Genomic DNA, 14,431 nt, shown 5'->3' on the forward strand with positions numbered 1-14,431 from the left:
CGAATCCTTCTTCACCACTATACACACACACACACACACACACACACACACACACACACACACACACACACACACCAGAAAGAAGTCTTTGTAGAAAATCTGTTCAACATCTAAAGAACACTGGGCATAAGGTGCCAGTTGCTTCATGCTGTCTGTGAATATACTGATACAGCACCCCTAGAGTTGGTCTAGAGCCTTAGGCATAAGAATCCAAGTGTTCAGCCCTGTGGTCTTGGGATGCCTGTGCCCAGCCACTTGGAAGGCCCAGGTTGGAGTTCAACTGACCTGACCCCTAGCACCCTCTAAGCCCCAAATGCATGGTCACTGAGGGAAGTACTTGAGTTGTTTCCACATGTGAGTGACCACTCCTACCAAAAGGAACATCTATGGCCACCAATCATCAACCCCAGGATGGAGGAAGAGCTCCAGGTGCCATATCAGTTCTGGAACAGTAAACATTGGGACACATAAAGGTTATTTTTTCTTTTGGAGACAAAGTCTCTCATTGAGCCTGGAGTTTGCTGTTCAGCTAGGCTGGCTGGAGCCCTGGAACCTGTCATCTCTACTGCCCCAAGTGCTGGGGTTCCAGGCATACCACATCCAGCTTTTGCACGTTCTAGGGGTCAAACTCAAGTCCTCACCATTGCACAATCCAATGAACCATCTCCCAAGTCCTCAGATGGGTTTTATTCCAGATCTTTAGCCTAAGTCCTACCAGAGAAGTGAGATCTAGTGGATAGTACAGGGGCTGTGACGGCACACTTCGTGGGTTCAAATGCTATCCCTGCCTCTCATTGTTCTTTTTAATACCACTCCTATATAGGCTGGGGAAATAGTATTCACACACAGATGGCATATACACATACACATATATTAACAGAAAGAAAGAGAGAGAGAGAGAGAGAGAGAGAGAGAGAGAGAGAGAGAGAGAGAGAGAGAGAGAGAGAGGGCGCAGCAGGGGTAAATCCAGCAGTGTGGTACATACCTACTTTCTTGGCACTCTAGAAAAGGAGGATCACAAGTTCAATTCTAGCCTCACCTGATACTGAATTCAAACTCAGGATCAAAGCCAGGGCTTCATGAATGCTAGGTAAGCACTATCGCAGCTCAGATGCATAGCCAAACATAGGCAGCTCCATATTTTCCCATCGTTGATAGCAGTAGGTTTCCTTGTCGTCCTTTGGTCACATTCTCTCTGCTTTGAAGGAGCCTTTTCAGGGCTCCAGCTTTGCCTTTGGAGGATGAGGCTGAACAAACATTCATGTGCATTTTCTCTGTGGCTCATCCCATTTCCTGGCTGTCCTTTTGGTTCCCCTGCACTTTTCTTTTCTTTTCTTTTTTTTTTTTTTTTTAACAGATCTTGCCTGAGTTTATTTGTAAGAACAGCATAGGACACTGGTCATCTGCAAATAGTGTGTGGGGAAGTGTGTCACAGCAGTCCGTCTGTCTTCACACTGGCAGGAGCCTTTTCTATGGGGCCTTCACAGGGGCCTGGGTACCTTTGGGGGCCTGAGCACCTTTGGGAGCCTGGGCTGGAGCTGAAGCCTGGGCCTTAGCTGGATTTGGTTGCCTTGGTTTGGACCTTAGGCTTACCTGCCTTGGTTTGGACCTTAGGCTTCGGTTGGCAGAGCCTCTGACCCTTGGCCATGTAGCTTCGAATCCGCTTCCCAAGCTCAGGGTGAGCGATGAAAGCCAGCCGCTTGAGTTTGGGGCCTTTTGTCATCTTGGGCTTGATGGCCTGAGGCTTCACCAGGGCCTTGATGGCCTCTGCGCGCGCACTCACTGCCTTTGCATTGTTAGCCTGCATCTTCTTCAGGCCTTTCTTGTTGTGCTTCTTGGCAAAGCGCATGTTCCTTAGGAACTTGGGGTCAATCCCCTTAAGAGATTCGTATCTTTGCGACCGGGGTTTCTTGATGCCATTTCTGTGCCATTTGCGGGACTGGTTGTGTGTGGTGTGGTTCTTGGACTTGGCCATGTCTGCACGGTAACCCGCGGCTCCCGCAGCGCCTGAGACCGGAAGAGAAAACCCCTGCACTTTTCTTGATGTGTGGAGGCGGCAGCAAGGTCTAAGCACTGTGTGAAGAATGCAGCACTCCACAGCCTTGCTATGTGTAGTGTCGTTCTCAGCATCTCTTCTACATAGTGCTTCCAACTGTTGGTTTAGAGAGAGCTTTTGTTGTTGTTCAACTGAGTTTTTTTTTGATTTGTTTTTTTGTTTTTTGTTTTGTTTTAGATAGAGCCTCACTGTGCAGAGCTAGCTGACCTGGAACATTCTTGTGTGTAGCAGGCTGGTCTTGAACTCCTCACAGAGATCTGCTGGCTTCTGCCTTATGAGTGCTGGTATTAACAATGTGAGCCACCACAGCTGGTGCTTGTCTTTTCTTTTTGAAACAGTGTCGTGGCTAACACAGGGTGGCCTCGAACCTGCTATGTAGACAAGGATGGACTCGAAAATAGTTTAAAGCAGTGTGTGTGTGTGTGTGTGTGTGGTGTGTGTGTGTGTGTGTGTGTGTGTGTGTGTGTGTGTGTGTGTGTATAGCCATGCATAGCACAGCAAAAGTTTGAAGTTCAAAGGCAACTTGCAGAAATAGGTTCTCTCCTTCCACCCTGTGGGTCTCAGGATCAAACTCAGGCCATCAAGCTTGGCGATGGAAGACATCTTAGTGGCCTTTGAAAGTTACTTACCTATGTGTGCTTATGTATATGTGTGGGTGTGGGTGTACACATGCCATGTATATGTGATGTCAGAGGAAAGCTACGTGGAGTCAGTTCTCGCCTTCCACTAGTAAGTGGGTCCTGGAAAATTGAACTGAAGCCGACACCAGGCTTGCAGAGCAAATGCCTTTACTCTGTGGTCCATCTGGTGGGCACAACCTCAATTTGTTATCTCTTTGCCATCATCTCCTGAGTTACAGGCCGGAAGCTGACACAGCTGGTTTATTCAGTGCTGAGACTTGAACCCAGAGCATCAAATATAATAGGTAAGCACTCTATAACTCAGAGCATCTCCAGAGATTCAGGATCTGTTTCTTCACTTGCTCCTTCCTTCCTTCCTTCCTTCCTTCCTTCCTTCCTTCCTTCCTTCCTTCCTTCCTTCCTTCCTTCCTCCCTCCCTCCCTCCCTCCCTCCCTCCCTCCCTCCTTCCTCCTCCTTCCTTCCTTCCTTCCTTCCTTCCTTCCTTCCTTCCTTCCTTCCTTCCTCCCTCCCTCCCTCCCTCCCTCCCTCCCTCCTTCCTTCCTTCCTCCTTCCTTCCTCCCTTCCTCCCTTCCTCCTTCCTTCCTTCCTTCCTTCCTTCCTTCCTTCCTTCCTTCCTTCCTCCCTCCCTCCCTCCCTCCCTCCCTCCCTCCCTCCTTCCTCCTTCCTTCCTTCCTTCCTTCCTCCCTCCCTCCCTCCTTCCTCCTTCCTTCCTTCCTTCCTTCCTTCCTTCCTTCCTTCCTTCCTTCTTCCTTCCTCCCTCCCTCCCTCCCTCCCTCCCTCCCTCCCTCCTTCCTCCTTCCTTCCTTCCTTCCTTCCTTCCTTCCTTCCTTCCTTCCTTCCCTCCCTCCCTCCCTCCCTCCCTCCCTCCCCCCTCCCTCCCTCCTTCCTCCCTCCCTCCCTCCTTCCCTCCCTCCCTTCCTCCATCTCTCTTTTCTCTCTCTCTTTCTCTCTTTCTCTCTTTCTCTCTTTCTCTCTTTCTCTCTCTTCTCTCTCTTTCTCTCTTTCTTTCTCTCTTTCTTTCTCTCTTTCTTTCTCTCTTTCTCTCTTTCTCTCTTTCTCTCTCTCTCTCTCTCTCTCTCTCTCTCTCTCTCTCTCTCTCTTTCTCTCTCTTGAGACTGGATGTCTCTATGTAGCCTTGGCTGGTATGGAACGAGCTAATTAGACCTGGGTGGCCCATCATCATTGTTCTTTTTTTTTAATGGTTTTTCGAGACAGGGTTTTTCTGTGTAGCTCTGGCTGTCTGGAATTTACTTTGTAGACCAGGCTGGCCTCAAACTCAGAAATCCGTCTGCCTCTGCCTCCCAAGTGCTGGGATTAAAGGTTTATCTCTGTTCTTTATCATGTTAAATTACTTAATTAATATTCTAGGTCCTCAGAGTCCCCATATATAAGTGGAGACATGAACAGTGCTACCCCCTGAATTTGGAGGTGCACATATGAAGGCTCAGCACTCTAGAGGTGAAGGCAGGAAGATTAGATGTTGTCTCATCGTTGTGAACAGACACCATGACCAAAGCAACTCTTATAAAAGATAGTTAATTGGGGCTAGCTTACAGTTTCAGAGGTTCAGTTCATTATCATCATGGTGGGAATATTGGCAGTATCCAGGTAGTAGACATGGTGCTGGAGAAGGAGCTGAGAGTTCTACATGTTAATCTGAAGGCAGCTAGAAGGAGGCTCTCTTCTGTAGGTCGCCAGGAGGGGACTGGAATTCTACTCTAGGCAGAGCTTAAACCTTGGAGACATCAAAGCCCACTTCCACATTTACACATCCCCTCCTACAAGGAAACACCTACTCCAACAAGGCCACACCTCCTAGTAGTGCTATTCTCTGTGGGCTCAGCATTCACACACAGGAGTCTATGTGGGCCAAACCTATTCAAACCACCCAAGGTGTCCAGGGCAATCTCAATTACATAGGCATTTAAGGCTACCTCATACTATGTGATGGTTTGCATGTGCTTGGCCCGGGAGTTGGACTATTAGGAGGTGTGGCCCTGTTGGAATAGGTGTGTCCTTGTTGAAGTGGGTGTGTCACTGTGGGCATAGGCTTTAATACCCTCTTCATAGTTACCTAGAAGCCAGTATCTATTAGCGGCCTTCAGATAAAAATGTAGACAGCTCAGTTCCTCCTGCACCACTACTGCCTGGATGCTGTCATGCTCCTATTGTGATAATGGACTGAACCTCTGAACCTGTAAGCCAGCCCCAATGAAATGTTGTCTATATAAGAGTTGCCTTGGTCATGTGTTTGGTTTTTTTTTTTTTAACAGCTGTAAAACCCTAACTCTAAGATCAAACTCATGATCTACTACATGTAAAGAATGTAGAAGATTGCCTGACTAGACCATTGAAATGGTTCAGTGGGCAAAGATGACCTGAGTTCAAACCCTAGGATATATATGGTGAAGGGAGAGTACTGACTCCCAAAGGCTGTCCTCAGAGTGTCACACATGTGCTGTGGCATGCACACACAAACACACACACACACAAATGTAAAATATTCATTCACAAAAGATGTAAAAGGTGGGGGCTTTATTGATTTTTGTTTGTTTGTTTGCATCTACTCCATTCTTCTCTCCCCTGTAGCCTTGCCCTCAAGGCCTCCATGCCGCCCGGGCCACCTGTCTCCAAAACCCTCTGGCTTCTACTACCAAGACAGATGGCACTCAACATTCTGTTCTAGCCGCTCTTTCCCCACTGTGGACAGCATCCTGAACTGCCTGGCTGGCCGCATTGTCTACATGATAGGGGATTCCACACTTCGGCAGTGGTGGGAGTATCTGCGAGACACAGTGCCCTGTGAGTGACCATGAGGGGAGAGGAGGGCCTATGAGGACTCCTGAAGGAGACGCCTGACAGTGATTGCATTGAGGGAGACTCCCTCGCTTAGTAGAAACATGGTACAGGCTGCTGGGTCTTTCTGAAGGGCCATGAGTGAAGGAGTTGGATGTTTTCTTTGTTTTATGAGATGAGGTCTCACTATGTAACCCTGGTTGGTCTAGAGCTCATTATGGTGATCAAGCTGGCTTCAGAGTCTCAAGATCCACTACCATCCTGTGCATCCTGAGTGCTAGACTTACATCCCAGCTGGGAGTGAGTTTTAAGAACAGTGTGTCACACATGTGCATGCATGCATGCGTGTGTGAGTATGAATGAAAGACATCTCATGTAATTCAGGTTGGCCTGAAGCTCTCTATACAGCTAAGGTTGATCATGAAGCTCTGATCCTCTTGTTTCCACCTCCCATGTGATAAACTTACAGCCATATGCTCCCATACCTTGTTGGTGTTATGTTTGGGGTATTTAGGATATAACATGGGATTGTGTGGTAGGTAAACCCTAACCAGTGCACACTCCCAGCCTGAAAGAATGAAGTCATTCAGCAAGTTGCCTTCCCTATTTAGTTACCAGAGCTCTCGAAAATAGCTAAAGGACAGTGCAACAAACCGTTAAACAATGCAATGTGGAATGATAGCAAAAGCATCATCATTGGGTTTCTAAATAAAATCTGCAGCCATCTTCTCGCATATGTGTGTGTGCATGTGTGTATGTGCACATGTGTGTATGTGTACATCTGTGTGTGTGTTTGTCTATGGTGGAGGACAGAAAACAATTTCTGATGTCACTCTTAGATACAGTGTACTATGTTTTATTTCATAATTATCAGTGAGACCGGGTACGTGTGCATGTGTGTGTGGTATGTGCAAGGTTGTACACTTGTCATGGCACATGTATGTAGTTCAGAGGACAACTTTCAGAAGTCAGTTTTCTCCTTCCTGGGATGGAACTCAGGTCATCAGGCCTGTATCACAGGCTTTTTTCTAATGAGTCATCCCACTAGCCCTACCACTCTAGGCAAGCATTCCACATGCTGAGCTACATCCCCTGCTAGCATTGTTTGTGACCATGGTAAAATACTTAACATTCTAGGATCTCAGCACCCATATCTGTAGTGGAGAGATAAATACTATACAACTTGAGTATAGCAGTGTACTCCTATGGTTCCAGCACTCTGGAGATATGTCTCAGGTAGGGTTTTACTGCTGTGAACAGACACCATGACCAAGGCAACTCTTATATGGACAACATTTAATTGGGGCTGGCTTATAGATTCAGAGGTTTAGTTCCTTATGATCAAGGTGGGACATGGCAGCATCCAGGCAGGCATGGTGCAGGAAGAGCTAAGAGTTCTACATCTTCATCTGAAGACTGCTAGGAGAAGACTGGCTTCCAGGCAGCTAGGACAAAGATCTTGAAGTCCATACCCACAGTGACACACCTAGGTCTACCTACTCAACTAGGCCACACCTACTTTGACAGGGCCACACCTCTAAACAGTGCTACTTCCTGAGCCAAGCATATTCAAACCACCACAACATAGTGGCAGAAAGATTAGGAGTTCAAGGCCAGCCGTTCTCAGCTACAAAGAAGGTTAAAATCTAGCATGAGCTACATAGGACTCTCTCAAATAGTTATGCGTGATACACATTCATATATGTGTGTGTTTGTATATGTGTGTGTGTGTGTGTGTGCATACTGGCTATAGAATTACATACCTTTAATCCCAACACTTGGAAACAGAGGCAAGCAGATCTGTGACTTCAAGGCCAGCCTTGCCTACATGGTGAAGCTCAGGCCAGCCAAGGCAATATAGTGAGATTTGTTGCCAGAAAATAAATAAATAAATAAATAAATAAATAAACAAACAAATAAACACATAAATAAATGTATATGTATACAAGAAGATAATTAACCACCCCATGTTAATTCACTGAGTGTGTGTGTGCATGCACGCACAGTCTATAGTGTATGAGGAGTTCAGAGGACAATGTGCAAGAGCAAATTCTACCCTTCTAACATATGGATCTCAAGAGATCTGATTCAAGTTATAAATGATGGCAGCAAGAGCCCTTCCTGCCTGAGCCATCTTGCTTGGTTCCCTAAGTTAAAACCTTCCTTCTCCTCCTCCCAACAGCCCTGAAGCCAGTTGATCTACATGTCACTTATCATGTAGGTCCTCTAATGGCCGTGGAGACAACTCGGGGGACAGTGTTGCACTGGAGGGCCCACAGCTGGCCCCTGCGTTCTCGCCGCACCCCAGTGGCCTCCCTGCACTCTGTGGCCAGAGAACTACACGGCTTGGCTGGGGGACCCTACACAGTGGTGGTGCTGGGCCTGGGAGCCCACTTTACCACTTTCCCTCCCTCCATCTTTGCCCGAAGACTGGTAGGGATTCGGGCAGCTGTGAAGGCCCTGTTGGACCAGGAACCCAGTACTCTGGTCATCATCAAACTGGCCAATACTGGCTACAAATCTGTGTATGGCAGTGACTGGCTCATACTCCAGGTGAATCGCTTGCTCCGAGCTGCCTTTGTTGGTCTCCGAGTGGCCTTTGTGGATGCATGGGAAATGACCTCCACCTTGGATGTGCCAGACAACATCCACCCAAGGAAGCTTATTGTCCGCAACGAAGTGGAATTATTTCTGTCCTTCATCTGTTCCGCCTGAGTGCTCCTGAGGGATCTGAGGCTGCATGGATGGAGAGCCTGGGTGTGGCCACCAAAAAAAATGGACTCCCAATGACAGAAAGCTGAAGCTACCCCTGGCTCACCCACTACGACACTTGGTTCCATGTTTTATACTTCTGTCTATGCACCACATGGACAATCTCGTTTTAGGAGACCATGTTTTGCATGTATGTACACAACCCCTTTCTGAATATAAGAACTTAGGGCATCCTGTTCTATCACTGTCTTCTTTGTTCTTTGAGAAAGGGTCTCTGGACTCTAGAGCTAGGCTGGCATCCAGAAAGTTTTAAACATCTTTTTCTTTGTGTCCACAGCTCTGGGGTTACAGGCACAAAGTTCATATCAGATCTTTAAATGTGTTGCTGGGAACTCAAACTCAAACCCTCGTGTTTACACCCTTACCTACTGAACCATCTCCCAAACCCCTCTTTTTATTTTTTTTTAAAGACAGCCTTTAGCTGGGTGGTAGAGCCACACACCTGCAATCCCAGCACTAGGGAGGCAGAGGCAGGAGGATCTTTGAAAGTTCTGCCTGGTCCACAGAGTGAATTTCAAGACAGCCAGGGCTACAGAGAGAAATGCTGCCTTGAAAAACCAGCATACTAAGCTCACTGATGTGAGGCCCCTAAGACATATACAGCAGAGGACTGCCAGGTCTGGGTTGCCAGAGAAGATGCACCTAACCCTCAAGAGATTGGAGGCCCCAGGGAGTGGAGAAGTTTGGTGGGCTGGGGGTTGGGGAGGTGGGGACATCCTTGTGGAGACAGGGGGTAGGGAGGAGGTATGGGATGGGGAACAGTCAGAGGGTGAACCACGAGTGGTATAAAATCTGGAGTGTTAAAAAAAAAAAACAAAAAACTTTCTGAGTCTGAGGACAGCCTGGTCTACAGAGTGAGTTCCAGGACAGCCAGGGCTACACAGAGAAACCCAGTCTCGAAAAAACAAAACAAAACAAAACAAAACAAAACAAAACAAAACAAAACAAAACAAGAGAAACAAACAAACAAACAAACAAAAAGAATAGAGAGCATCTTAGGTCAAGAGAGACAAACAGAATCCCTATCTATTAGTATCTATTAGTCTAACTACCTCTCATCAAGCTAAATGCTTAGATTCAAAATAAGTAAATTACTGGGGCTAGAGAGAAGGCTTTATAGTAGGTTTGATTCCCAGCAATATTGTGATGGCTCACAACCATGTGTAACTCCAATTCCAGAGAATCTAATCCCTTCTTCCAACCTCTTTAAGCCTTGCATACAGGTGGAGCACATGAATACAAACAAAATGTGCATGCACATACGGTCAAGTTGATATATCCTTTTTTTTTTTCCAAATTACCAATGTCCAAGTTTGCCTGCAGACATGGAGGCTGAAGAGATGGCTTGCTGCTGTGAGTGTCTGCTGCTCTTGCAGAGCACCCCATTGAGATGAGTAGCTTAAAACTCCCTGTAACTCTTGTTCCCATGGAAACAATGACCTCTTCTGGCCATCATGGGCACCTGCACGCAGATGGCATATACTCACACAGATATACAAAGCTACACAAAAAATAAAAAAATAAAAATAAAAATAAAGCGGGGCCTGGTGGCACAGGCCTTTAATCCCAGCACTATGGAGGCAGAGTCGTGTGAATCTCTGAGGTCAAGGCCAGCCTGGTATTAAAATATTAAAGTCCAGCAATCAAAAGCCTCCCTTTGGCTACCTTAATTAATATGTCTAATCAAAACAAAGCAACTCATCCTAACACAGGTTTCCTCTTTTACTTTTATAAACTGCCATTTGCCTAAGGACCATGTCTGTCTCCACTTTATCCAGAGGCAGTCCCTTTGTCTGGGGCAAATATTTCTTTCCCCTCTCCCTTGTCTTCTATCCACACTCTTTGTCCCTCTGGAGCAAATAAATCTCCTTTGTGTTGAGAACTTGGTCTTGGTGTGTCCTGTGCAAACTCCAGTCTTTTCAAACAGAACATCAAAAGCGAAAATCTTGTACCTGTCAGTGAATGGTGGAGCACACCTTCAATCATAGAACTTCAGAGGCAGAGGCCAGAGGAGCCCTGTGGGTTCTAGGCCAGCTTAGTCTACATTTGTGAGATTCTGTCTCAAGACCGACCAACCAATCAACCAACCAACCAACCAACCAACCAACCAACCAACCAACCAACCAATTAAGCCAGCAAGCAAATTGCCCTTGACAACAGCTGCCAGGTAAACCATTTCCAACAGAGATCCCCAGGGCTCACGCATGGTAAAAAAGTTCCTGCAGTGTTATAGAGAAGCTGAATGCTCAGTCATGGGGTGAAAACCTAACCCAGAACTCCAGCTTGCAACCTCAGCCTCTCCAGGCTGGTTTTGGATGGAAGTCTGTAAGCTCCCAATTTCATGATTTCTGTTCTTTTACTTAGAAGCCTTCCCTGAAGAAACGCTCTGCTCTGCCCAGGACTCTGTCAGTTAGTAGTTGCCTTGAAGAGACTTCCTCAGCTTGAAGGGACTTCATCAGCTTGAAGGGACTTCCTCAGGTAGTTTTGCCTGGATACTTGGATACTTGAGGATCTGGTTTGATGGATTTTATGTGCTTCTCTCTCTCTCTCTCTCTCTCTCTCTCTCTCTCTCTCTCTCTCTCTCTCTCTCTCTCTCTCTCTCCCTCTCCCTCTCCCTCTCCCTCTCCCTCTCCCTCTCCCTCTCCCTCTCCCTCTCCCTCTCCCTCTCTGTCTGTTTGTCTGTCTGTTTCTGTCTGTCTCTTTGTCTGTCTCTCTCTGCGCACCCCCTCTTCTCCACCCTCACTGTAGTCCCAAAGCAGCTTGCAGCAATCTCCATCAAAGAAGTTGCTAGCCCATTATTTCTACCCCAGCCTATCTGCCTTAAGATGCTCCCACGGGAGTTGTCAAAATGGAGGGTACAGGACTGTTCCTCAGCCTGCAGCAATCACAGGAGCTCTCCAGAGCGGCTCATCCTTTCCCCATCTCAGCAGCAGCTGTCCTGCAAGAGTCCTCCTCAGTGGCAGCCCCTCCTTTCCAACCACCACAAGAAGCTCTATAGAGATGGTGCCGCAGCCAAGGCCATCTGGGACCAGGCAGGACTTTCCACTCTAAGCCATGGGCCTGATGCTGGGAAAGGGGTGGAGGGTGGGGTGGAAAAAAAGCCACCAATCCTTTCTGCTGAGCAGAAAACCCCACCAATCCTTGAACATGAAAGCCCACCAAATCTTGAGCACCCCAAGATCAGGACTTGAAATCCCCAAATCTCCAGTCTGGAAATCTCTATCATGAACACTAAGAAATCCTATATAAGCCCTACTATTTGTTCAATTCACACTCCTGTAAGCAGGGGCAGCCATCCCTGAGTTTGTAGCTCCTCTCACTTGACACTCCAATAAGTTTCTTTTATGAGATTTGCTGCCTTGTGTGATACTCATCGGAAGAGGCCAAGAAGCAATGAAGAGAAGAAAGGAAGAAGGAAGAGAAGGAGCAGAGCTGAGGCTCCTCAGGGATTCCTCAGCTCAGCTGGGAATGCCCTCCTCTGGGAGCTGCAAAAGCTATGCTGAGGAGGCTGTGTGGTTGTCTCAGGATGCCCTTCCCTTGGAACACGGTCCCACCTCAGAGCTGTGTGGTTCCTGCACTCCTGTGTCTCAAGATACCTTTTCATTGCAATACCTTCTCTACTCAGAGCTATATGGTCACTGGGCTTCCAAGACCCTTTGATCTGAGCAGAAACACTCACAGTCATGGCTATTCTATGCTCTATCTGTCTGCCTGTCTACATGTCCACTTGTCTGCCCTTACTCCTCTTCATTCCCCCACTAACCCTCCTTTACCCAGGATCTGCTGCATGGTGTATTTACTCAGGAGCACACCTTGCCATGGGACCACTAGATACCCACCCTTTACTCCACTGTATTTTATTTTATTTTTGATTTTTAAGTTTTTTTTTTTTCAAGACAGGGTTTCTCTGTGTACTCCTGGCTGTCCTGGATCTCACTTTGTAGACCAGGATGGGCTCAAACTCAGAAATCCACCTGTCTCTCCCTCCCAAGTGCTGGGACTAAAGGCGTGGGCCACCATTGCCCGGGTCCATTGTATTTTATAACTGTGAGAGTTTCCTCCAGGCCACTCTCCAAGATTAAAGAAGTTAACCAATCTACACATAGGGAGAAGATTTAACAAAACCAAGGAGAGTCATGGAAAGTACTTACCAAATCCAGAAAGACCAATCCCACAGTCAGAATCTTGTAATCCTTGAATTGCCCCATAAACAGTTCTATACAGCCTAGACTCTTGTTTTATTATAAACATGAATCCATCATACAGCATTATAAATTTACCAGGTTCTTCCTCCATAAAGGAGTGGATTCACTGTGTCAACTTCCAGAGTGAACACTGTCACCTGACAGACATACATATTGTCAAACAGAGGAATGTGGTAATAGCTGTAGCCTTGCCCATTGGTGCTGAAGTCCAGCTGGCTCTATTACAGAGGTGCTGAGGGAGGCAGAGTTCAGGGTCGCAAAACAAGATCTTTATTCACAGTTCTATGTGGGAAGACTCCTGGCCTCCAGTGAGCCAGCAGTAATGTTTACTGGGAACACAGAAGTCCTTGGGCTCAAGCCACTCTGGCCCTTTCCACTGCCAAGTGGATAGAGCACAGAAAGGCTGCTGGAGCAATGCTGGAATTCCAAGTTGGTGGAGGGTGGAGCATGGGGCATCTGATGGAGTGGGGTGGGTTTGGGGAGGGTCTCCTCTGCTGCTTGACCTATGGATTAGCTGCCCCAGAGCTTAGTTATTGTTTCTTTGTTGTTTGTTTCCTCTCACAGATAGAATAACACAGTACAGACTGATCAATGGTCTCTTCAATGGAAAAGAGTGTGCACACCCGACTTCTAGTATAGCAACAACTGCAACTCAGATATAAAGCGCCTAAGCCCATGCTGATTATATTTCTGAGCCTAGATCATTTGTTATACAGATGTGTTCTCTCCTGATTGTCTAATTAATACTGAGGTGAGTGCTTAACTTTCATTTGAAATAAACTACAAGAGCAAAATGTCCACATAGCTCCAGATGTAATACAAAACAATCGTATTACTCAATAGCAAATCCCCCATCATTCTCTAAGCTCAACCTTTCCACACAATGCACCCTCAATGACTTACATGAGTAGGGCATGTCCTTATCTGCCTATATCTACTGAGGATTTGGCTCTACTCCCCAGTGGCATTCTGGTGACTCTCAGGTAAATTCTTAAGGCAAAATAACACCTGATGCAGAGCAGGTTATTAGCTTACTAAACGATGCTCCTGCTAAAGTGGTAGCTCACAGAATGAATTCCTTACTGGAATTGCCTGGGGCGTGGGGGTGGGGTGGGCTCGAGACCGGGAGGAAGGGAGGGGCGATTGCTGCCATAATAGGTTTCTGTCTCAGTAATAAGTATCTTTGCCAATGTAATAAACCAAATCAAATGAGATTTAAAAAGTATAAAAGCAGGTTTATTGGGGGCAGTGCTTAGCCTGGTTTACCAGTCTCAAAGAACAAGGCCAGAAATGTTACCATGCAGACCATGGGGGTGTGGGGGGAAGAAGGGAGGGAAGAGGAGAGGGAGAGAGGGAGAGAGAGGAAGAAAGAGAGAGAAGGGAGGGAGGAGGAGAGGGAGATGGAGAGAGGAAGGAAGGAAGAGAGAGGGAGAGAAGGAAAGAGGGAGGGGTAGGGGGGTGGAGAGGGAGACACAGAGAGAGAATGCTGAGAGAGCTCTGGGATGGTGGGATGGCTGGAGTCACTTTAATCCAGTACACATCTGGGGACCCTGGCCGCAGAAGGTTATGATGTAAGCAGCTGCTAGGTCCCCGAAAGCAGGCCATTGGGATTGCCTATATAGTACCATTCCTCCCTTTTTTGTTTAATTAAAGAAATGAGGAACTAGGAAGGGGTGATGTTGAGGCAGGAAGGAGGGAGAGTCTCGTGTTCTTTAGACTGCTTCCTGCTGTCTTGGGCAACACTATTTTTGGTGACCCTAAGCAAATTGGAATGCTGGTCAAGCCCTGGGAGAACTGGCTGCTTCACTTGCTGTCCAGGCTCTGTAGGACTATCTGGGGCTAAGAAAGTTCAGGCCTAGATGACGCAGTCTGTGAGGCAAGACAACCTACGGCTAGCTGGTTTGAAGCTGTCCTGGATGCAGATGTTGAGGGAACACCTGGATCTGGCAGGATACACACAC

The 14,431-nt window shown here is 47.1% G+C and overlaps 2 protein-coding genes across 3 annotated transcripts in view; one reads left to right on the top strand and one right to left on the bottom strand.

Annotated features, from left to right (window-relative positions):
- The window catches only part of LOC147005390 (NXPE family member 3-like), a 24,005-nt gene extending 15,690 nt beyond the window's left edge, over positions 1-8,315 (top strand). The window contains exons 4-6 of the mRNA XM_085837374.1: positions 2,916-2,981; positions 5,287-5,499; positions 7,676-8,315. Coding sequence (XP_085693500.1) covers positions 2,916-2,981; positions 5,287-5,499; positions 7,676-8,208 — 812 coding nt within the window. The 3' untranslated portion in view covers positions 8,209-8,315. The remainder of the gene's footprint in view (positions 1-2,915; positions 2,982-5,286; positions 5,500-7,675) is intronic.
- LOC147005391 (large ribosomal subunit protein eL29-like) overlaps positions 1-12,620 on the bottom strand; it is a 22,075-nt gene extending 9,455 nt beyond the window's left edge. For both annotated transcript variants that reach the window (XM_085837372.1, XM_085837371.1), the window contains exons 1-2: positions 12,417-12,620; positions 1,040-2,152 (exon numbers count right to left, since the gene is read on the bottom strand). In XM_085837372.1, the coding sequence (XP_085693498.1) occupies positions 1,553-2,152; positions 12,417-12,473 (657 nt within the window). In that variant the 5' untranslated portion in view covers positions 12,474-12,620 and the 3' untranslated portion in view covers positions 1,040-1,552. The remainder of the gene's footprint in view (positions 1-1,039; positions 2,153-12,416) is intronic.
- Between the last annotated feature and the right edge of the window lie 1,811 nt (positions 12,621-14,431).

The sequence above is a fragment of the Mus caroli genome, unplaced genomic scaffold (genome assembly GCF_978045245.1).
Source record: "Mus caroli unplaced genomic scaffold, Mus_caroli_1 scaffold_4, whole genome shotgun sequence".
Taxonomy (NCBI): Eukaryota; Metazoa; Chordata; class Mammalia; order Rodentia; family Muridae; genus Mus; species Mus caroli.